At 43.4% G+C, this 24,438-nt stretch overlaps 1 protein-coding gene across 1 annotated transcript in view; it reads left to right on the top strand.

The window, feature by feature from the left end:
* LOC137561046 (hepatic lectin-like) overlaps positions 1 to 24,438 on the top strand; it is a 50,418-nt gene that overhangs the window by 20,988 nt on the left and 4,992 nt on the right. Inside the window, exons 4-8 of the mRNA XM_068272266.1 lie at positions 8,460 to 8,501; positions 9,095 to 9,139; positions 9,416 to 9,460; positions 13,586 to 13,728; positions 22,926 to 23,032. Of these exons, the coding sequence (XP_068128367.1) occupies positions 8,460 to 8,501; positions 9,095 to 9,139; positions 9,416 to 9,460; positions 13,586 to 13,728; positions 22,926 to 23,032 (382 nt within the window). The remainder of the gene's footprint in view (positions 1 to 8,459; positions 8,502 to 9,094; positions 9,140 to 9,415; positions 9,461 to 13,585; positions 13,729 to 22,925; positions 23,033 to 24,438) is intronic.

Genomic DNA, 24,438 nt, shown 5'->3' with positions numbered 1-24,438 from the left:
AATCTGGTGAGAGGCTTGATTTATTATAAGGTGGTGGCACACTGGGTGCTTTGCTGTGTTAACGGGGAGCACTTAAAGAGAATCTGTACTCTAAAATTTTACAGCAAAAAGCATACCATTCTATTCATTATGTTCTCCTTGGCCCTTCTGTGCTGTTTCTGCCACTCTCTGCTGCAAACCTGGCTTGTAATTGCCAGTTTTAGGCAGTGTTTACAAACAAACTAACCAGCTTGTGATAGGCTCACATAAACAGAGTGTGTGAGTCATACAGAGCCTGCAGGGGGCCTGAAGGGTGTGTGTATAGCTTCTATTAATCACAAGCAGCCCTGCACATTCCACACATTCCAGCCTTAGCTTGACTGTGCGACAGAAGAAAACAGATTAGATCATATAACAGAGATAACATAGCCACTGTGCAATTAGGAAAAGCTGCAGTAAGCCAGAGCACATTAGAACAGGCAAAGGAACTTCTAGGATAGAAGAACTAAGGCTGAAAATTTTGTTACAGAGTCTCTTTAAGCTGGTGATCATAACCTGCTATAGCAGTATCACACTATTGCCATTCCATTTCCTTTACATGTGGGGAGTGATAAACCTGGAATATCTGGATTGTGGAAACCTGAATCTACTGGCTGGGCCAGAAGCGTTTTCTGCTGATTTTCATTTGATCAGCCATCTTATCTGGTGAGCGTAATCTAATACTATTAAGCTGGATGATGCCGGTGGAAAACTGAACATAGTGTCAAGAAGTCTGAAGGACTTTTTTCAGAGACTTTTTTTTTTTTTTATACTTCATCTAATTTGGCTTTTATTGTTTTTTTATATATTGATCCTATGAGGACATTCTAGGGATTGCATGCATATATGTAAACTGAGTTTAAAGTAGGTATCAGATATTGTTGAGCGCTCTGCATATTACCCCAACTTCATTGATTATTCAAAGTGATACACACACTTTTTATACAGGAGTGATCCAATAGAGCTAAACTAAAGTGTAGTAAGGTGATTAGTAATTTGATCTTAGAATGAGGAGCGCATTTGTGGGCAACCTTTCCATTTAAAGGTTAATTAGTTAGTTAGTTAGTTAGGTACTTAGTATTATATGTTAATAAAGTTTATTACACTTTTTTTATACCACAAAGTTTTTTTTTTGCAAGTGGTATGTCGTAGTTCAAAGAGTGTGTAGTTCGCCAGTTGAAATCCCATAAAGTGATGTCCTCTTTTCATCTAAATGTATATAACATAATAAAAAATTAGGCGTTTAAAAGTTCTTGGTAGTTCAGATTGCAAACTATCCAGTAGAGATGGCCTGAACAGTTTGCCGGCGAGCAGTATTCTGTGAACATCGGCTGTTCGCATTCGCGGAGAACAGCGAACATTTGACATGTTTTATTCGTCCCCTATACATTATCATTGAGCTAAACTTTGACCTCTTGCCTCACAGTCAGCAGACACGTGGCAGCCAATCAGCTAGCACCCCTTCCTAGACCCCCTACCCCCTATCAAAAAGCAGTAGCTGTGGCCATATTGGATTAATTCTTTGCTGGCTTCTGACAGTTAGTGAGAGCAGGGCCAGACTTGCTGCAGATAGGTAGAGAAAGCATTAGCTAGGCCTGTGTTCTTGTAACCTCACTTGCTGTGAAAGCACCCGGAACAGGCCTTTTGAGGGCTAGCATATCGGTCTCCTGTGTTTTTTTGTGTGTTACATAGTAACATAGTTATTTTGGTTGAAAAAAGACATACCGTACGTCCATCGAGTTCAACCAGTACAAAGTACAACTCCAGCCTGCTCCCTCACATATCCCTGTTGATTCAGAGGAAGGTGACACTCCACAGCCCCCTGACACCCAGAGCTGTGTGCACACTACTGCTATTGCTTCATTAAGTTGCAGGCACAGAACCCCTCCAGTACATTATTATTTCACTGTATTCTGATAGTACTATTGCATTTCTCTGTGTGTGACACTCCACAGCCCACTGACACCCAGAGCTGTGCATAATGTGATTTCTGCCCTTTAGGGATTAAAACCCGACTTTGCGTCAGCTCCGTAATTTTTGGTGGGACTTTTGGCATAAATCTCCCTCTGGCATGCCACATTCCAGGTGTTAGACCCCTTGAAACAACGTTTCCATCACTTGTGTGGCCAGAAGCAGTGTTTGTAGGTTTTAAATTTTGCCTGCCCATTGAATTCTATGGCGGTTCGCCAGAATCGCCTGTTCGCAAACATTTTGTGGAAGTTTGTGTTCGCTGTTCACAAACGGAAAATTCAATGTTCACGACATCTCTACTATCCTGTTGCAGTAGGCTGTTTGCAAAAATGTTGTCTATGTATCATATGTATTAACATCACATTGTTGAGGTTGCTTCTCAACTTTATGTTTCATCATGCCAGTATTATGGAGTAATTCTTTCTCTTGAATTGATCAGTATCCTTACCGCTGTTTCAAAAGTCTTTTGAAACTTATTTTGTAGACTTTGAGCTTCCTTGCATATGAATCTTGGTATGTTTATTTTCTCAAAAAAGTAAAATGTGATAGAATATTCTGTAGATTAAAGTGGACTCAAATTCAAAATACAAGATTTCAGAAATAAAATCTATTTTCTAAATTATAATAATAAATAGCAGCTTTTTTTCATCTGCATGATGACAAATATAAAATATATACATTTAATGGAGGAACCCCTCCCTTCCTTTCATATTGCCGGGACAGAATCCGGCAGACTGGTGGAGTAGGAGGTGTCCGGCAAAGGAGGAATTGCTAATGGCTGCCACCTGTATAACCCTAATAATGAAAAGAGAATGGTGAAAAGCATGCACTGAAATGCTCATAGGCTTGAAGGAGTGTTTATTTATCTTTGCATGTGTCAGAGTGGTGCAACTAAATATTTTGAATTAAAAAAATGTTTGGTTTGGGTCCGCTTTAAGTTTGATATATAACTGTTTTCTTGTTAAGTGCAGAATCTTCTCAGATATGAATATTCAAGGCAACTGCATTCTTGATCCTGAATATTACACTTGTAGATTTTTCCTCTGATTAAAATAGTACTTCGCACTAATCATTCATTTGTATTGGAAGCAGTAGTCATTCAGAGTTTTCTTTTCTGGAAACTTCTGTAACAGGTATCATATGTTTCAGATAGCTTTCAATCAAGTCTCTGCTATTCTTGTATAGAAAGTTACAACCTGCAGTTCCCATGATAGCGAAAAATCCCCCTTATGCAGCTTTACCTAAATACCTATGCATTTCTTTATATAACAAATACCTATGGATTTTGGTGGCGCCACAGAGCAACAAAATCTTTTCCTGACTCTTCCATCCATAGTCATGGCCTATACAGTGTCATGTAGATCCTAAGTGACTCATTTTACCAGTAGTTGTGACCAATGAGTGCTGGCGAAAGCACTGAGTTTTAGAAGTACTGATTGGTTCAATTTATTGACAAATTAGTATTAGCATTCCCATTGTGTCACTGAGCACAACACAGAGCTGTCCCATTGAACATAGTTGCAACAGAGCTGCGCTTGTGTACAATGCATGGCCACCTGCGTTGCTGAAAAAAATGCAGTGTGCTCAGGCTGTAACTAAAAACATCTAAATATTTATGTTTGTTTTTCAAAGAGGCAGGGGCGCCTTAACCTACTGACCACCCAGGCAGCGGCTTGGAGAGGCTTTGATGGGGTAAGGCGCAATAAATTACTGTCAGTCCAAGGGGAAATAAAAATTCCTGTCCTGAAAGACCGTTGTAAGGGACTGGAGAGAAATAGATTTCCTTCTGTTTTAAGAAGGCAAATTACACCAAGCTTTGCTTTTTTAGTAAGAGGGCATTTTGGTAACTTTTATCCCCCTATACATTCCTAGTAGCTTGGGTCACCCTGAGCTGCTTGGATACCCTGCTCTTTTCACAAATAGCATTCTGCTAAGTCAGGGATAAAGAATCATTCAGAGTTCAGATTTATAGATACTCCCTAAGAAGAAGGTGTCTGGTTTATAACTGTTCTCTGCCCCCACCTTTCTGAGCCTGAGTGACTGACTGCTGTTTAAGGGTATGTAGAGAAAGTTTTCTACTCTCTGTTTTAAGAAGGCAATTACACCTAGCTTTGCTTTTTTAGTAGGAGGGCTTTTTGGTTCCTTTTATCCCCCTATACATTCCTAGTAGTTTGGGTCACCCTGAGCTGCTTGGTTACTCTGTTCTACTCTCACAAGTGTTTTTAGGAATGCATCTAATAAGGATTCATAGAAAGATTGGAGACAGTCCCTCACTATTAAGTGTACAGAGGTGACAGCGCCCTACCCCCAAATGTTACTGAGTCTGCAGAGCAAGCAAGACAAACAAACAAACAGTAAACTCTGCAGACAGCAGTTTGAAGTGTGTAATGGACACAGTGGGGGTTGCAGGTTTTGTCTTTCCTTGTAAGAGAAAGCAACCAGGGACACTTACTTTAAGAAATTGTCGGAACTATTCCCAGACTTTCTCACACTAGAAGATGAGAGAAAAACATATATCCTACTGGGAGAAGAGGAATCCAGAGTGACAATCACTGCACACTATGTCACAGCATGCCACAGACTGAGAGGAGCATAACGAAACTGTAAACCTAAAAATGTCCACAGACTGCTTAGCCATTGTCCCCCTACCCCACCCCCTCCCATGTCCCCCTTTTTCCCCTTGCTTTGGCAATACCTGTATGAATCTTGGTCATGCCAATAAAGCTATCTTTGATTTGATTTGATTTGAGTGAATAGGAGGGCAGCATCTAAAGCTCAAACAATGATAATGGACATGTAAGCAATGTGTGTAATTACATCCATCACTACTTATAATTGAAGATGGCATAATAATGTATTTCCATTAATGCTGTCTGTTTGCCCTCTCTCTAATGCTATGTACCCACCTCACGATTTTTCCAACGATTTTCCCGATGTCCATCCATTTTTTTTTTTGAGCGACAAATAGTCATTTACACGATGTCGTGACATCCCTTAGCGTTGTGTGGTGAAAAGTGACCGTCACTGAGGACCGGATCTTTAAGATCCTTGACGACACCCCGTAAAGTACTGCGGTCGCTTGACTTCTCGTTCGCGCCCATCCTGTAATGTCACGTGACGTCACGCATACCCGCTGGCAGGAAGATGAATCGCTGGACGCTTGTCATGAGGGGACACCTCGCTGGATCTATCTTCCTGTGTTGTTGCAGTCACTGTGGTGAGTGTGGAGCTTAACTTTGCTCGCCCTCACCCTCTGCTCATGCTCCCTCTCCCACTGTCTCTCTGACCAAACAACTGCTACTTGGGAACAATGTGCACAACTATGTACACTAGTCTGAGCACTCTTCAGAGGAGCCAGTAGCATTTGGAACTATTATTGTGTATTTATGTAGCACTGACATCTTCAGCACTTTACAGAGTACATAGTCATGTCACTGACTGCTCACTGGAGCTTACAATTTAATCCCTACTATAGTCAAACTGTAATGTCCTACCATATTATTATTATGTATTCATATAGCACTGACATTCTGCAGCACTTTACAGAGTACATAGTCATGTCACTGACTGTCCTCAGAGTAGCTCACAATCTAATCCAACCATAGTCATAGTCTAATGTCCTACCATATTATTATTATGTATTTATATAGCATTGACATCTCCTGCAGCACATTACAGAGTACATAGTCATGTCACTGACTGTCCTCAGAGTAGCTCACAATCTAATCCTACCATAGTCATAGTCTAATGTCCTACCATATTATTATTATGTATTTATATAGCATTGACATCTTCTGCAGCACATTACAGAGTACATAGTCATGTCACTGACTGTCCTCAGAGGAGCTCACAATCTAATCCTACCATAGTCATAGTCTAATGTCCTACCATATTATTATTATGTATTCATATAGCACTTACATATTCTGCAGCACTTTACAGAGTACATAGTCATGTCACTGACTGTCCTCAGAGTAGCTCACAATCTAACCCTACCGTAGTTATAGAATAATGTCCTACCATATTATTATTATGTATTTATATAGCACTGACATCTCCTGCAGCACTTTACAGAGTCATTTCACTGACTGTCCTCAGAGGAGCTCACAATCTAATCCCTACCACAGTTATAGTATAATATTTTCAATATAGGATTGTTTTGGGGTAAAACCAGTTGACTTATTAGTATGTTTTTTAGGATGCAGGAAATGTCTGAAGTGTCTGAAGACAGAAACTCCATGCAGATTTTGCCCTGGCCAATGTTCAAGCCTAGGACTCAGCACTAAAATGCAGTAGTGCTACCTAGTGTTGGGCGAACAGTGTTCGCCACTGTTCGGGTTCTGCAGAACATCACCCTGTTCGGGTGATGTTCGAGTTCGGCCGAACACCTCATGGTGTTCGGCCTTTTAAGTTCGGGTTCGCCCCGAACTTCTGTATGCCCCCGAACAGGGCCGAACAGGGCCCCTGTTCGGGCGAACAGGGCCCTGTTCGGCCGAACAGGCCGCAATACGGCCCCCCTATGGGGTCGCAGGCATAAGGGGGGAGCATGCCCCGATCGCGGGGGGGGTCGGAAATTCCCCCCACCCCCTCCGCTAGCGCTCCCCCCTCTGCCCGCTTCCCCATTCAAAAGTTTCAAGAAGTACCTGTATAGCGGATGGCCTGGCAGTGGGCGGCACTGTGGAGTGAGGAGGAGGAGGAGTCCGGAGAGTGACGAGTTGAGGGAGGCCGGGCAGCGGGCGTGAGGTCAGAGAAAGGGCGGAAGTTCCGCCCTTTCGCTGACCTCACGCCCGCTGCCCGGCCTCCCTCAACTCGTCACTCTCCGGACTCCTCCTCCTCCTCACTCCACAGTGCCGCCCACTGCCAGGCCATCCGCTATACAGGTACTTCTTGAAACTTTTGAATGGGGAAGCGGGCAGAGGGGGGAGCGCTAGCGGAGGGGGTGGGGGGAATTTCCGACCCCCCCCGCGATCGGGGCATGCTCCCCCCTTATGCCTGCGACCCCATAGGGCCCCCAAAATAGGGATGTTCGGGAAGTTCGGGGTTCGGCCCGAACATGCCGAACATCTCGGCCATGTTCGGCGAACTTTCCCGAACCCGAACATCCAGGTGTTCGCCCATCACTAGTGCTACCCACTGAGCCTCTATTCTACTCATAGATATCTGCTCATCCATGTCATCAATTCTGACCCTCTACTACCCTTCCTCCCTCCATTCTACTTCTCTTCTCTTGTATCACACTACAAACACACTGTGCTTATCTCCAGAATGGATTATGAATCAAACCATTAGGCCCAGTGCACACCAAAACCGCTAGCAGATCCTCAAAACGCTAGCGGTTTTTGGAGCAGATTTCAGAGCGATTCTAGGCATGTTTAGAGACATTTTCTAAACATGCCGAGCGTTTTTGTGAAGCAGATTACAAATCTTGTTACAGTAAAAGCTGTTATTGAACAGCTTCTGTAGCAAAAACGCCTGGAAAACTGCTCTGATCTAGCGTTTTTTCAGAGCGGTTAGCATTTTTCCTATACTTTACATTGAGGCAGAATCGCTTCTGCAAACAGCAAATGTGCAGCAGGAGGCACGTTTGCGGTTTGCTAAAAGCCTCAAACCGCTGGTGTGCATCATCCCATTGAAATACATTAGCCAAGCGTTTTCACAGACAGATGTGGTTGGCGGATCGCTGCTAAAACCGCTCGGTGTACACTGTGCCTTAAACCACCTTACCATATCGGCCCTTCAATGTCATGATATACCCACTCCAGTCCTACCCCAACAGGTGGTAACATATCTGCATATCTCATAATGTTTGTGAAAAATTATTCTGAAAAGAAGAATGTCTTGCTTGATAATCCAATCTTGCAATGTGACTGACATTGGAACTTGTAGTGTGGGTGTTGTATTTATTTGAAGTGCATACTGGCAGCATGTGCTGTATGGCATACAATGCTGATCATCCACAAGGTAAACTTAGGCAGCTGCCTAGGGTCTAGAGAGAGTTTAGGGGCCTGGTGGTTGCTAGCCCCCACCAAATCTAACTAAATGAGCCAGGTGACCATCAGTGGAGGGCAAAGTGTTATCTTGCCCAGGGCCCTGTTTCATAGTTATCCTTCTCTGATGGCTTATATCATGTGTGAAGTGTTCTATAATGTATATGATTTTTGTTTTATTTTTATGGGGGGGGCGCCACAGGATTTCTTGCCTGGAGTGACAAGAAGGCTAGAGGCGCCCCTGCAAAGAGGCATACGTTGCTGCTATAGAACGAAAGTGCTTTACATCCAGAGTAAAATGCACGGCAAATGACTTACTATGTGTCTGCTGACTGCATATCTACTGTAGGTTTTCAAATAAATTCACAAACTGCCAACTGTATGTCTATTAAAGGTTTTCCAAAAAACGTCACTCCTTCAAGTTAACTTAATGTACATGTTTTATTCTTTTCCACCTCCCTCCCACCTTCTTACATAATCTAGATAAGAATATTACAGAGACAGTGTCACATCTGAAGAGTAATGGTAAGTCTGAACTGGTAAATAGCAACTGCTGCATTTTCCTATTATTTACTGCAGTAGAGGTTTAATAGACGTAACATTCTTAACATTCGGTGTTAAAATTGTTACCGTATCATATAAAACATTCCGGGAATAAGACACACCTAGGTTTAGAGGGCAAAAAGCAGGGAAAAAATATATACTAATCCTGGTGCGTCTTGTAGATGTTCTTCCCCAATTATTGCCTCCTCCTGTGTCCCCATGTGTTCTCCTGCATCCCCATGTGTCCCCTTCTGTCCCCATGTGTCCCCTTCTATCCCTAGCGTGTCACCTTCTGTTTCCAATGTGTCCCTATGTGTCCCCTTGAATCCCTATGTGTCCCCTTCTGCCCCAGTGTGTCCCCTTCTATCCTCCATGTGCCCCTTTTTTCCCCTGTGTGTCCCCTACTGTCCCCAGTGTCTCATTATAACATGTGTGTTATGCAACTGACCACTGTGAACTAGGCCTAAATGTATTTACATTGCCAAATATGTTTGCCAACTTTCTGTACAATATAAACTCTTATGTATGAAAATGTCTGAGTTTTTTTCAATATATATTTACTCTTTTTCTTAAAGACACAGAAATAATAAAACATGAGTTGAACCAGCTGGAGAAAAGAGGTCAGTAACTAATCACTCTTTTACTGTGGTGCACATACAATGTAATTTCTCTAACAAATTATAAATCGTTTACTTTGTTTTGAACAATGCATTTTAATTTCCAGTGAAAGACTGTTAAATGCCAAAATGAAAAAAGAAAAATTAGATATCCGCAATTTTATTGACCCACAAAACCTACATGAATTCAAATAAGTGTGACTGACCCCATAGATTTTATATATTAATTATGTTCTCCTCATTATTTTATATTATTACTATTGTTATTTTTTTTTTCAGTTTCAGAATTTGCTGCTCAAATAGAAAAATATAAACCGGAAACAAGTAAGTCGAGAAAGTGTTTCTGTTAATGTTCCCTGTTGGTTACTATTTGAAGTCCCATGGGTTGAATGGCACTCCTAAGTTGTGGTGGTTACCTATAACACATGATTAAATGTGGCCATACATCAGGCGACTTGGCAGCCAATCGACCATCCGATTCAGTTATTATAACAGGATGAAAATCGATGCTACCAAAAGCATGCCCGATAAATGATGTGAGCAATTTCAGGCCAAATTTGGTGGCATGTATTGATCTGACGTGCTCCAAGATGTAGAGCCAACATGCTCAGTCAGGTGTGCGTCAGTAACACCGTGCGATATTGGGATGATCGGCGAAAGAGACAGAACCCCCGGGAATGTCCCCTCCAGTGTAAAATGTGCCCTGTGCAGTATACTCTGTCTGTCACTGTCAGCCACTAGCTCCGTCTCTGCCCTCTTCCTTACATACATGTGCCCAACATGTACAGAGGGATCCACATGGGTTGAGAGGTGGCAGAGAGGAATACAGTTGAGGCTGCCTGCAGCTTACACTATCCGGACACTGAGATGTCTTCTCTCCAGGGACCAGTGATGCTACTGTTCTTTAGGACACCGACCTTCCTGCTGCTGCACACACACAGCAGAAGCAGGTGATCAGCACCCACGGGGGAGGGCTTTATTCAGGGGCAGGGTTTAATACAGGGGTGGGGCTTAATTCAGGGGCGCAGTGCCTTTGCAGGACCAATGGCACTCCAGGCAAGGGCCTGGAATGCCTGTGGTTAAAAACGGCCCTGGGTCCGTGTGCTTCTCTCACAGTTTTAATCTTAGTTGCTAATATTGCATGATAAGCACTCAATCAGCAGAGAAAAATCTGTATATGAGGGTTTCATAGCATTAAAGAATGTAGCAGAACAAAGAAAAAGCTGATGTTTTAGCATGCACAAGGAGACAACCTAGGCAACTGAAATACTAGTTTTTACACAGGCAAGCACCTCTTGTATGCTTCTTACCTATTATGTAAATTCAATACAAATTCTGCCTGGCTGCTAAATGTCAAAGTAATTTTAAAGAGAAATGCAAAAACCACTACAAAGTAGTTGGACTACAGAAAAGCATGAATAGAGACAAAAAAAGTTGTTTTGGTGGTGTGCAGTGTTGGGCAGAGGTACAGAATCTCTGGTTGAGGGAGAGGTTAGACAGTAAAGTGTTATCTGTCTCTTAAACTTTCTGAACAAATGCATGCTCATTCTAGAGGTCAGAGCAGGAACAAACAATCAGGCAATACTGTCCATATGCAACAACACCGGAAATCGTTACCAGGAAATTATGTCACACATAAGGACAAAGCCCTCAGGGTACCCAAATGTCTACTATACTGCTGTGTAGATAATACACATAAAAGAGAACTCGGGTGCACTATACACAATGTGTCAAACTCAACATGTTACCCACAATGAGGAAGGCTAAGATGGATGGATGAACATGTTTAACACTATAACTTGTAGGAACAGGGGGAGGCCTTGGGAGGAGGTGCCTACACTGGCAAACCCCTATTTAAGGAGACAGCTTAAATCAGGCCAATTAGCTTTGACTTGGGCTATATGCTGTAGATAATATGCTGTTATTTGGTGGGGGGTTTATTATTTTTCATACGTCTACACTAATGTCTTGTCTACTATACTCCTGACGATGCCCATATTCGGGTGAAACATGTTGAGTTTGACACATTGTATATAGTGCAACCCTGTTCACTTTTATGTTTCTTATCTACATAGCAGTCCAGTACCTGTGCTCATTTGCAGTATATATTAAGAAATATTGGTGTAGGTGTAACTCTGCCCCTGGGTAATTGGCTCTTTTGGCTTTTTCTATGGTGACAAGTGTGTCTGTTCAGTACACAGGTAGATATGCACACAGTTACCCAACATCCAAAATGTATATGTATCACAGATATGATACACAGACTTCCTACCCTAACTATTGGTGGTTGTCCTATGGCCAGCCACTGAAACATTCACAGCAGCCATTTACAACACTGTAAGCAGGGTGATCTACACCCCATGCTGTAGTGACATTTAATGTGTGTGTGTGTGTGTGGGGGGGGGCCCTAATTTGATATGACTATGTTAATAATTAGCGGCCGTTCCATGTCAGTTCACGGAGGGTGTCTTCATGAACAGCCTGCGAGCCTCCGATCGCGGCTCGCAGGCTAATTGTAAACATGCAGGGAAGAAATCCCCGCTGTTTACATCAATACGGCGCTGCTGCGCAGCAGCGCCGTAAAGGAGATCGGCGATCCCCGGCCTCTGATTGGCCGGGGATCGCCGGCAGCTGATAGGCTGAAGCCTATCAGAGGCGGCACAGGACGCATCGGCGCCCTGTGCCGCCCAGGGAGGGAGATGTAGGGAGGGAAGAAGAGGGAGGGAGGAATCACGCTGCAGAGGGGGGCTTTGAGGAGCCCCCCCTGCTCGGCCACATGGAGCGGTGGCGATCAGGCCCCCCCAGCAGGTCATCCCCCTAGTGGGGAAAAAAGGGGGGAAGTCTGATCGCCCTGAAATTTACACGATCTCTGCTGCAGGCTGGAGAGCCCATGCAGCACAGATCTCCAAAACATAGCCCGGTCCTTAAGTGGTTAACATACACCTTATATGCCAAATAATCTTCAGCTTAATTTTATTCAAAACTCAAAGATTTTTTTCTGGATACTCTTGAGGAGTTCTGGACCTGACAGAGCAAGATGAGATATATCGCCACACCCCCTCAAGGATGGAGATATTTAATATTTGGGAGGTGGGCAGCAACAGAGACCATAAATTGTATATTGCCGCTGAAGCCAAATTCATATTTTAACAATATTTATGTACATCTTAACTTTTTTAATTTACTTAAAGGGAAGGTCCAAGCAAAAAAAAAAAATGAGTTTCACTTACCTGGGGCTTCTACCAGCCCCATGCAGCCATCCTGTGCCCTCGTAGTCACTCACTGCTGCTCCAGTCCCCCGCTGGCAGCTTTCTGACCTCGGAGGTCAGGACCGCATTGCATACATTTTTACGCATTCCAGCTAGTGCAGGAACAAAAATGTATGCGTTGCACCACTAACGCGTAAAAATGTATATGTTAATGTTCCTGCACTAGCGGGAATGCGTAAAAATGTACGCAATGCGGCCCTGACCTCCGAGGTCAGAAAGCTGCCAGCGGGGGACTGGAGCAGCAGTGAGTGACTATGAGGGCACAGGATGGCTACATGGGGCTGGTAGAAGCCCCAGGTAAGTTAAACTCATTTTTTTTTTTTGCTTGGACCTTCCCTTTAAAATGGTTGCCAGCAAGAATCACATAAGAACTTAAAATATAACCAACTGTTATAAGCTAGTGACAGTGAAAGGACAGCTCAATGGGTGCAGCATTGATGAGATGCAATATAAGCCTGATAAGCTTTAAATCCCACCTGAACTGACTCAAATTTTACAAAGTGGCCTGGCCATACCTGGGGCTACTTTAGTATACCATGTGGCCCTCAACTTTGCCAGCCTCCTTGTCATGATGGAGCTATTCCATCACTATATTCACCACTGAAGGTCGTATGCTTTGTCCCCTCCAAAAGCCATTTTTGTTTGAACTCCCACAAAACTGTGTGCAGGAGCCTCAGCCAGGAGAATCAGGTAAACGTGTATCAGAATACTCCCAGCTATGGCTGCTATGCACAGCCTTTTAGGAGCATGATTGAAGAGGGTGTGCGGAGTGGACAGCGCATACACCCTTGCTTTGAATGGGATAACATAGCTCCAGCACAGAGGGAGGCTGGCGCATCTGAGGGGACACTGAAGAAGCTCCATGCATGGCCACCTCTTACATTTTGCCTCAGTTCTGGTACCCTTTAAGATACACATAATTACCACCAGTGTATTAGTCATACATTGAATGTGACCTAAGCAGATAGGCACAATATCCCAGAGATAGATCTCCCAAGATGTTCTGCTGCTCCTGGATTCTTCCTGAACTTAGTAATAATAAAAATCAGGAAAAGGGAAGATACATGATTAGGTTTAATTCAAAGTACTTATTGTCTGATAGTTTTTATGTGGTTTTCCTCCCAGGTTTGTCATAAACATAAAGCTGTGTACCTTACTGTCACCATGTTTGCTTTGCCAGAGCCGTCCTGTGAAAGTGGTTGGGTGGAATTTGCAGGCCATTGTTATTTCTTCTCTACTGTTGAACTAAACTGGAAGGATGCGGTGGATATGTGCCTCAGTAGACAAAGTCATCTGGCTGTAATCACCAGTGCAGCTGAGCAGGTAATCTGTTGTAAGCATTGAGGTCAGGGCTGTGTATTTACCATAAGGCATGTGCCTACAGGCGCCTGATGATGGGAAGGTGGCTCACTCCACTCCCCAAGTGCCTCCCTCCCTCCTTTCCTATGCAGAGTCCTGATAAGAGTGTATATGAGAGGTTACTCACCCTGATCTCAGCATTCCACTGACAAGATCTCTCTTCAGTTAGGGTCTCCTCTAGCTACTTAATACTGAGGGTACCTCTAGGTACCTAATACTGAGGGTACTTCTGGCTACCTAATACTAAGGGGCACCTGTAGCTACCTATGACACGCAAGTAAGGGAGAAATGACAGCTGGGTCAGCCAGTACACTTGCGGTGCGGTTCGGTGGGGGTTTGTAGGTTCATGAAGGACGAAGTCTAAGGGGCCAGAACATCTATGCCTATAGGCTCTTGTGAGGTAAATTACAGTTATTCTCTGTCTGCGCCAGCAACTGGTTATCTATTCCAATTCCAATACTCACTACAGCTGATCCTACTAACATACCTTCTTATGCCATTTACTGTATAATTCCACTGAAACTTAAAGGACACCTGTTACTTTGAAAAAGGAAAAAAAATAGATATTTACCTTGGGAGGGGGAAGCCTCTGGACATATATTAAATAAGGACGCCAGGATAAAAGGGTGCAGGGTGAAGCTCAAACTGTAAAATATCATCTATGAAACTGTTTTTTATCATTTTTTCATCTTTATCTCAGTTAGAATAATAAATATGTTAAAATAACAGTATTAAAAAGGTACAGGGTGAAGCAGAAATGGCAAAATATCATCTATAACAATGATAACGAAGAAATATTTACAGTCGTAATGAAGATAGTAAAACGTTGGTAAATATTACTGATATTTTACTACAACTAAACCTAACCCTACTCTCACACAGAAGCCTCCCTCTTCTGATGCCAAACCCTAGCCCCAATCCCCCCCCCCCCGGTGGTCCCTAACCCCCCTGGTGGTGCATAACCCTAACAACAATAACAATAACAATAATATTTATATAGCGCTTTTCTCCCTGGGGACTCAAAGTGCTGTGACCCTGCATTATGCAGTCTCAAAGGCTCGGGAAAAGAGGTGAGTTTTTAGCCTTTTTTAAAGCTGTCCAGAGAAGGAGCCTCTCGTATTGATTGAGGAAGTGAGTTCCATAGAGTAGGGGCTGCATAGGAAAAGGCCCGAGCACCAAATGTTAAGTGTATCCTGGGAATAATCAGCTTCATCTTGTTGGCAGAGCGGAGGGTGCGTGGAGGGGCATAAAGTTCCAATAGATCCGCTATGTATTTGGGTCCCATGAGGTGTAGAGCCTTGAATGTCAGCAGGCAGATCTTAAAATTGATTCTCCATTTTACTGGCAACCAGTGAAGAGTTTGCAGTACTGGGGTGATGTGTGAACTGCGGGGGGCATTGGCTAGGAGTCTGGCTGCAGCATTCTGTACTAGCTGTAAGGGGCGCAGAACCTTATCTGTAGATCCGATGAACAGGGCGTTGCAGTAGTCTAGGCGGGAGGATACAAATGCATGAACCAGGACAGGTAGGTCTTCAGCTGGGATAAGGTGTTTAATTTTCGCTATATTTTTTAGATGGAAGAAGGAAGACTTGACGACAGCTGATATCTGCTGTTTGAGTTTTAGATTTCCATCCAGGATCACCCCAAGGTTTCGCACAGAGTCTTTATACTGTACAGTATCTCCCCAATTGCTAGTTTGAAGTGTTGAGCGTTTTGAACTTTATCCATCATGTGTGGACCACCTACCACCAACACCTGTTTTGTCAGAGTTCAGCCTCAGGCAGCTAGTGTTCATCCAATTTTGTAAATCCACTAGACACGCATTTATGGATGCTGATGGGTCTTGGGTGCCAGGCTTGAAGGACAGATACAGTTGTGTGTCATCTGCATAACAATGGTATCCTAGGCCATAGTTCTGGATTATTTTGCCCAGTGGGAGCATGTAGACTGCAAAGAGTAATGGTGATAGTACAGAACCCTGTGGAACTCCATAGGGAAGTGGCACTGGATTAGAGTAGTGTGTGCCCAGACATACTTGCTGTGTCCTGCCAGATAGGAAGGTCTGAAACCAGCTGAGAACAGTACCCCTTAGGCCACAGTAATTCTTCAGTCGCTGGATTAGTATTTCATGATCCACAGTATCAAATGCAGCAGACAAGTCAAGAAGAATCAGAATTGAGCAATCACCCTTGTCCCTTGCAGTAAGTAGATAATTCATTACTCGGACTAATGCCGTTTCAGTGCTGTGCCTTTTCCTGAATCCTGACTGAAAAGTATCAAAGGTGTTGTTATCTGTAAGCCTGGCTTCTAGCTGGTTGGCGACTGCTTTCTCGATAACTTTTGATAGCAATGGTAAGTTCGCCACAGGTCTGTAGTTGGTTACAGAATCAGGATCTAGTGATGGTTTCTTCAAGAGGGGTTTTATGATTGCTTTCTTTAGTTCTTCTGGGAAAAGTCCACTTTGCAAGGAGCACTGAGTGATTTTGTGAAGTGCTGGCCTGATCAGCTCTGGGCACTGCATTAAGGATCCAATTGGGCCAGGATCCAGGTCGCAGGTAGTGGGGCGGAGACTTTGAATGAGAATTCCAAAATCTTCTTCACTCAGAGTGTCAAAGACTTGCCATGGTGGTACGGTAGTAGGCAGATGCAAAGTCCAGTGGTCAATTGTTGTTGTTGGTGTAATGCTGGCACGGATGGTAGACACCTTGTTTGTGAAGAAGGCAGAGCATTCTTCACACCTTTCCCTGGAGAATGTGATTGGGGCTTTTAGGCAGGAAGGGTTGCAGAGTGATTCCACTGTGTGGAAGAGTTGACCAGCTCTGTTGTTGGCTGTAGATATTTTGTACGAGATAAAGTCTGATTTTTGTCTGAGGTGTTGAACTAGGCTAGATTTGTTCTCCTCAGACCCTGATTTACGCCACTGTCTTTCTAGTCTGCGCCCTTTCTTTTTTAGATCCATGATGGTTTTGTCAAACCAATTAGCTTTCTGCTTTTTGGTTGCTGATTTGGTGCGCCATGGGGCAATACTGTAAAGTGTTTCATATATCATGTTGTTGTACTGGGTTACTAGAGTGTTTGGGTCCATTTTACTGTGGAGCAGATTTGTAAAATCCAGGTTGGCAGTTATCCTCTCCGGTGTAAGAGAGGCTCCCTTAGCTTGCTATTTCAATTGGCCTGGCACTGCTATTGGCCTGAGGAAGCGGGCTCAGACCGTGAAACGCGTTGCCTGTGCTACCAATAAAATCTTTTGTCCCTACAAAGATTTGTCGTCCTTGAGGTAAGCAACCTCAAACCTTTCTCGGTTTTAAACTGCTTTTAAACGCTTTTATATACCACCAGGGCGCCTCTTTAAACCATTTAGTGTCTCCGGTGTTAATTTATTCAGGGGACGGATTTTGATTGTTTCTTTAGGGAGCTGCTTGATAGGGTGATGTTCAATAGTAAACTGTATTATGTGATGGTCTGACCACACCACTGGGGTTGCTGTTATGTTACTAATGTCCATTCCAAGGTGGAACAGTAAGTCTAGCATATGCCCTCCTCTGTGGGTAGCAGATTTTACAACTTGTGTGAAGCCTAGCCCACCCATGAGATTTATTAGTTAATTTGCATTTTGTCATTGAGTGTTATCAGCCCAGACGTTGAAGTCACCAAGGATGATCCATCTCGGATAAGACAGAGTCAGCATTGCCAAAAGTTCTGAGAATTCCTGTAGGAATGGGTCAGCATCTCCGGGGGGACGATAAACCACTAAAATTTAGAAGCCTTTACCAGCTGAGATCTGGGCACCTATACATTCAAAGGACTTTGTTGAGCCAACATTCAGGGCCCTGAGCTGCAGAGTTGTTTTGCCACAAATTGCTACACCCCCTCCTCTGCGGTCTCGTCTTCCCTCACTTAGGACTGAGTAATTGTATGGGATGGTTGCTTCCAATGTGGGGCCCGCATTGGCATCAATCCAGGTTTCAGTGATGCATGAAAAATCGCATGTCTGAATAAGGTCCGCAATAAAGTCTTATTGTATATAGAGCGGGCATTGCAGAGCAATGCGGTGACTGCATGGGGCTTAGCATTGGCGACTGGGTTCACTGACGCGATGTTACTGCATCCCTGACTAGGGACATGGTAACTTCTGCTACTTTCAGCCTCTGATGTCCAGTAAACGTCACTGGAGATCGCTGGAAAGTTCTTTTCCTTGAATGGACCTGGGTCCCTGAAATTGGACTGAGTCTGAGTGTGGCACTTTTTATCGGCCTGGCCACCTTTTTTTTTTTACCTCTGTGCGTTTTATTCAAAATCCCTAGAGATTCCAGCAAATTAGCTTGTTTTTTCCCAATGTGAGATGCAGCTCTTGATGGCCTGAGAGATAGTAAGAAGCTGGCCGTATAGATTAACATTGCTCTTTGGGAAGGAATGGGTTAAGTAAGCTCTTCCTTTGATTGTTGTTGTTTATCAGTGGGGGGTATACAAAAGCAAATGCTGGCCTTGAAAATCTGCTAGAAGAGGTGTGAAAATTCCATTGATATGCAGAAGCATGGGGCCTACTAAGGTTTACTTTGAAATGCAATGGAGTCAATATAATTTCAGCCTCTGAATGCATTTAAAGTATTTGTACAGTCTGCAAAAAACAGATTGCCAGCTGAAAGATATTACTGGTGTTTGGGGAAGGAGGATGAATTCCCTTACCTTGGGAAGAGGACTTGGGAAGGTAGGAGATCTGCTTGCTGTGTTGCATGGACATGCTTTTTGATGTGTTGGTTTGTTTGAAGCTGTGAACCTCATGAGTATCCTGGTGGAGAAATCCTATTCCATTGTGTGTCCTTGTAGGAGTAGAGAAGGCTTTTGTTTGTTTGTGTGGCTTTTCAGCTTCCCATGCAAGACTCCAAAACCAGGTCAGCTACACATGACTTTCATGGTGAGTACAATCCAGCTTGTAACTTAGCCATCCATAAACTTCCACGTTTCCCAGAGGGTTCCAGTTGTAGCCAGAGATTTCATGGTGCAGAATCTCTAAGTATTTTTGTTCCTTCTGTGCATATATGTGATTAATGCTTCCCAGAGCCGAGACAAGGTGTGGAGCAGGTAAAAAGAGAGGCTGCCATCTTGAGCGCGCTCAGTAGGTCCTTTGTGGTGCCTAACCCTAAAACACACCTTTCTGACGCCTACCCCTAAGACCCTCCTTCCTGAAACTTAACCCTAAAACCACCCTTTCTGATGCCCAACCTTAAAACCACCTCCCTCCACCACAAATAATGTATATATATATATAGATTTCTGAGAAAATACAATTCAAATGATTATTTATTAAATGAACATTCTCAAAATGAATTTCAAAATGATAAACAAAAATCAAAACAATAATTTACAAAACGATAATTCTCAAAACAAATTTCAAAATGATAATTTTCAAAACAACAATTCTCAAAATGAAAAATGTTGGCTGGATGGGCTCAGAGCCCGCTATTTATCAAATCTAATAAAATTTCTGCTTTTGGCACCCAATAGCTGATATTTTGCATTAGTATCTGTAGTGAGCCCAAATAGTCCATTAGCCCCAGGTGCCCAAATTTCCTGCTTCCAGCCTCTGGATCCTAATAAGGCTTCCTCCGTATCTACGACCAGCCTGATCTAGCAATTTTTAGCCCTGAACACTTGCAGACAATATTATTTACCATTGCCTGCTAGGCGCTGATGGCTCATAACTGCGCAGTAGAGCGGACCCAATCAGGCTGGTCTATTTCCACCTGAGCCTGAAGGGAAGCGGATACTGTGCTTGAATGAGGATCCGCCAAGTGGCAACAAGGGAATATTTGGGGAGCCAGTGCTGGATCCCCCCTGGTGATGAGGAAGGGTTAAGCTTCTTTAGGATCCAGAGGCTTCCATCTCCCGAAGGAAGCACCCCCTAGGGGCACTTTCTTTCCCCCTTCTGGTACACGTTTTAAAATGCAACAATTAACCACTTCACCACTGAGGGGTTTTACCCCCTGAGCACCAGAGCAATTTTCACCTTTCAGCGCTCCTTCCATTCATTCGTCTATAACTTTATCATTACTTATCGCAATGAAATGAACTATATCTTGTTTTTTCCGCCACCAATTAGGCTTTCTTTAGGTGGGACATTATGCCAAGAATTATTTTTTTCTAAATGTGTTTTAATGGGAAAATAGGAAAAATGTGGGGAAAAAAATAATTATTTTTCAGTTTTCGGCCATTATAGTTTTTAAATAATGCATGCTACTGTAATTAAAACCCATGAAACGTATTTGCCCTTTTGTCCCGGTTATAAAACCATTTAAATGATGTCCCTATCACAATGTTTGGCGCCAATATTTTATTTGGAAATAAAGGTGCATTTTTTTCATTTTTGCGTCCATCCCTAATTACAAGCCCATAGTTTATAAAGTAACAGTGTTATACCCTCTTGACATACATATTTAAAAAGTTCAGTCCCTAAGGTAACTATTTATGTATTTTTTTTAATTGTAAATTTTTTAATTTTTTTTTAATTACAAAAAAAAAAAAATGGGGAGTGTGGGAGGTAATGAGTTAATTTTATATGTAAAAGTCATTTATTTGTATGTGAAAAATGTGTAGGGTGTAGTTTACTATTTGGCCACAAGATGGCCACAGTAACTTTTGGTTTTAATGCGACCTCCAAGCTTCCTTCCGGAAGCTTGGAGGAAGTATAAGGAGGCTGGACACGTGAGTTTTTTCTCACAATGATCGCGCTGCCCATAGGAGAGCAGCTGATCATTGCGGGGCTTAGATCAACGAACGGGAATGGATTTTCCCGTTCATTGATCTCTGTGCGAGCGGGCGGCGGCGTGTTTACTAGCGGCGGGCGTGTTTACGAGCGGGAGCGCGGGCAGCGTCGGGAAAGTACGTGTTTCTCCGTCCCTGGTTGTTAAAGGATGGAAAAAGGGGCGGAGAAATACGTACGCGCGGGGGTAAAGTGGTTAATAATATCCAATACATATCTGGGATACAGATAAATGAGAAACAACACATTACAGACTTGCAATTTTATCAATGCATATTAAAACTATAAATTATACTACTACATGCAATTTTTTTATTTTTGTTAAAGCAGCACAACTTAAATTGAGCAGCGCGAGTTAAAAATCCACAGTGCATGCTACGCGTGGTACTGATGCGTAGCATGCGCTCCTAAAGTTACACGCTCTCTATTTAAAGTAGGGCTGCTCCTTCAAGCGCTTGATGTAAACTAGCTTTAATACATTTTTATTGGCCCAAAATGCTGCCTGACATGCTGCGCATACAATGTAGGGGCTTTCGGTAAGCCCGCCTGAACCACCTTTGGCCCCAATAGCAGCGCCGTATTAGTGAATTGGCAGTTCTGGATTGGGCAATGGTCCTCTGTGCATACAAGTGGCAGGACCATTACCCAATCCAGAACCACCAGTATAGTACGGTGCTGCTATTGGCGCTGAAGGTGGTTCAGGCAGGCTTACTAAAAGCCCCCACGTTGTATGTACAGCATGATGGGCCAATAAAAATGTATTAAAGCTAGTTCATATCACACGCTAGAAGGAGCAACCGTACTTTAAAGGGAGTGCACATAACTTTGGAATTGCACGCTTTACAGCACTACCATGCGTAGCGTGCGCTGGGGATCTTTAGCTCAATTTAAGCAGCGCAGCTTAATGAATCAACCTATAGTTTTACAAAAATATCCCGTGAGATGATTTAGGGAAAAAGTTAACTGCATAAGGGCCTGAATGTTACAGCTATGCTCTAGACTGAAATGCATGCAGCAGTGTGTTCCCTGTAACCTGAGGTACCCCACAGTAGTTGGTAGCCAGAGGGTGTCCAGTATAAAGTAGCCAGATGTGACCCCCAGTATAGGTAGCCAGAGGTGCTTCCCTGCCTTAGGTAGCCATCAGTATCCAAAACTCTTGCAGGGGGCCCAGTGATATCTAGTTACGCCCCTGTCACAGAGGGTACCTTCCTTCCCTCTCCTCCCTGGCAGTGTGTTTAGGGGAAGGGTGAAGTGAGTGACTCACCTCTCCAGGATCTAGTGAACTAAGCGAGGAAACACCTGGTCATTACCTTCCTAGGTGTTCTGTTCCTATTGTGCCAGAGCAGTCTGTCATCGTGACATGATGACAGATGGTGCTGGATCCATGGAGACAGAACTCCTAGGCTAGTGATGGCTAACCTTGGCACTCCAGCTGTGACAAAACTACAAGCCCCATCATGCCTCTGCCTCCCTGAGTTATGCTTAGAGCTGTCAGAGTATTGCAATGCCTCATGGGACTTGTAGTTCCCCCACAGCTGGAGTGCCAAGGTTAGCCATCACTGTCCTAGGCAGTGGTGTAGCTAAGGAGCTGTGAGCCCCAATGCAAGTTTTACATTGGGGCCCCCTCCCCCAAACACTCTATACATAACAATTGATACGGCGAATCAAAATCTGCCAATGGCAATTACAGTGTCAGAGGTGCAAGAAGGAAATGGGGAACAGCTTGTTAATTATTACCACTATTCAAAGTATCTATAGAAGTCATGATTATGAGTAAAGGACCAATAGAGAGCCCTTTGGGGCCCCTCTGGTCTAAGGGCCCCGATGAGGTCGCAACCTCTGTAACCCCATTTGCTACGCCGCTGCTCCTAGGATGGCGTACATCAGGATGAAGATTGGTTGTGTGTGTCCTTACCTAGTTTGCTGGATCCTGGAGAGGGGAGTTTTTTTACCCCTCCACTACACACACTTTATGGGCTCATTTCTCAACCCACACCAGCCTTCCCCACCCTTTATGGTCCTGGCGTTGTATGAGTACAGACCATCTCCCCAGGTCACATCTTTATACTTAGATAAAGCACCTTCCATCGCTAACGTGACACATAATTTCGACTATATACAGCTGTGTAGCGTCGCATCTAATATAAGCACATTAGCTTGATAGTGCCACGGCGTCTAACTTTAACACTGAGTGTTGGCATTACCCGGCATCATTAGGGATTTATTGTACATGGATAAACCAGTTAATTACAAAAAACTTACAAAGTTTTACCATCTGTAGATATTTTGGTATTTGAATGTATTTTTATATTTGTAATTTATGACTATAGGTAGGTTTAAAGTACAACAATGTAGATAAACACTGAGTTTTATGCAAATTATTATTTGTGTGTTTTCGCAGAACTTTTTAGCCATGCAAGCTAATGGGACATGGTATTGGATTGGCCTAACAGATGAGGGGACGGACAATAGGTTTTGGTGGATTGATGGCACACCCTATTCATATTCGTAAGCAATTTATTTAATCTGTAAAACATACCACACATGCAAGTTCTGAATTTTTATCACCATAAGACGCACCAGGGAAAAAAAATCTAGACCTGGTGTGTCCATGGTGCAGGGGCATCTTCCAGAGTGATGGCATGCATGCCACAGGGGTCACCAGAGACCATGACAATAGAAGAACACAAGAAGGGGAGGAGCTTGCCAGCTGGAGAGGTTAGTATGCTCCGCTGCCATTATACTTTGCAGGGGCTATGTGATTACTATTAGATTAGGGGTGGTGGAGAAACAGCTTGTGGGGAAACCTTGTGCTGACCCAAATAATGCATTATTCCCTCCACAAGGCATCTTTGAGACGGGAGGCGTGCCGAGCCTTTCAGTCTCTCATTCGCCAGTGCAATTTGGGTGCAATTTATATATAGCCCAATATCAGAGGTAGTAACACAGTTGGACCGCAATATGTCCATCTCTTAGTTGCCCCTTTGAATGGGGCCTATGATGCACAGACTTTTTGGGGGGATGGGGGAGTATGTCTTATGGAGCAACTAAGTTGTTAAGTGTACAGACACCACAGAGATGTCTTAAAATGCAGGCCAGAGAGGGGGTCACAGTTCTCTTTAATTCCAACATCTAAATTTTAAAAGTTATGCAAAATTACAGTTTTTTTTCACACAAACAATAATCCATGTCTGCTGAAAATGCAGAGTGGACACAAATGAGAACATTCTATGTGAGAATGTGAATATCCAAAGCAAAATTATAACCTACTAGCTGATGGCCCGGCTTTGCCCGGGTATGTATTTGGCTAGTGCTGGCTCCGCCCACTATTTCTAACCCTAACACACACTTACTCAATAACTCACTGACCTAGTTTGTGAGCTTTGTGGTCTTTGGCATCAATAATTTGCATTGAAATGAAACAAATCTGATTGACTAGGGCTCCACCCCCTTTTTGGAATTTGAACCCCAGTCACCCAATGGCCAACTGTACAGGGTTTGAGGCTTGTGCCATTAACAGTGCAAGAATGGCAGCAATTAAACATTCTCCTTAAAAATCAATAGGTGAATTTTTATTTCGAGATGGCCCGAACCTCTGATTTCGCGAACCGCAATAGACTTCAATGGGGAGGCGAACTTTGAAAATTAGAAACACTTAAGCTGGCCACAAAAGTGATGGAAATGATGTTTCAAGGAGTCTAATATCTGAGTGTTTTGCATGGATGAGTGGGATAGACGGCAAAAGTCCCAGGGAAAAATCTGGATTTTACGCAAAGCAGCGTTTTAAGGGCAGAAATCACATTGAGGCCTCTTGCACACGGCAAGTGATTCCGATTTCAGATTCCGCTTTTTAATCAGTTTTTACATCCGATTCAGATTCCGATTTGCAGTTTGCTCCCTGCACACTGCAAATC

This window comes from Hyperolius riggenbachi, chromosome 3 (assembly GCF_040937935.1).
Source record: "Hyperolius riggenbachi isolate aHypRig1 chromosome 3, aHypRig1.pri, whole genome shotgun sequence".
In the NCBI taxonomy this organism is placed as follows: Eukaryota; Metazoa; Chordata; class Amphibia; order Anura; family Hyperoliidae; genus Hyperolius; species Hyperolius riggenbachi.
This window is presented reverse-complemented; position numbering and strand designations above follow the sequence as displayed.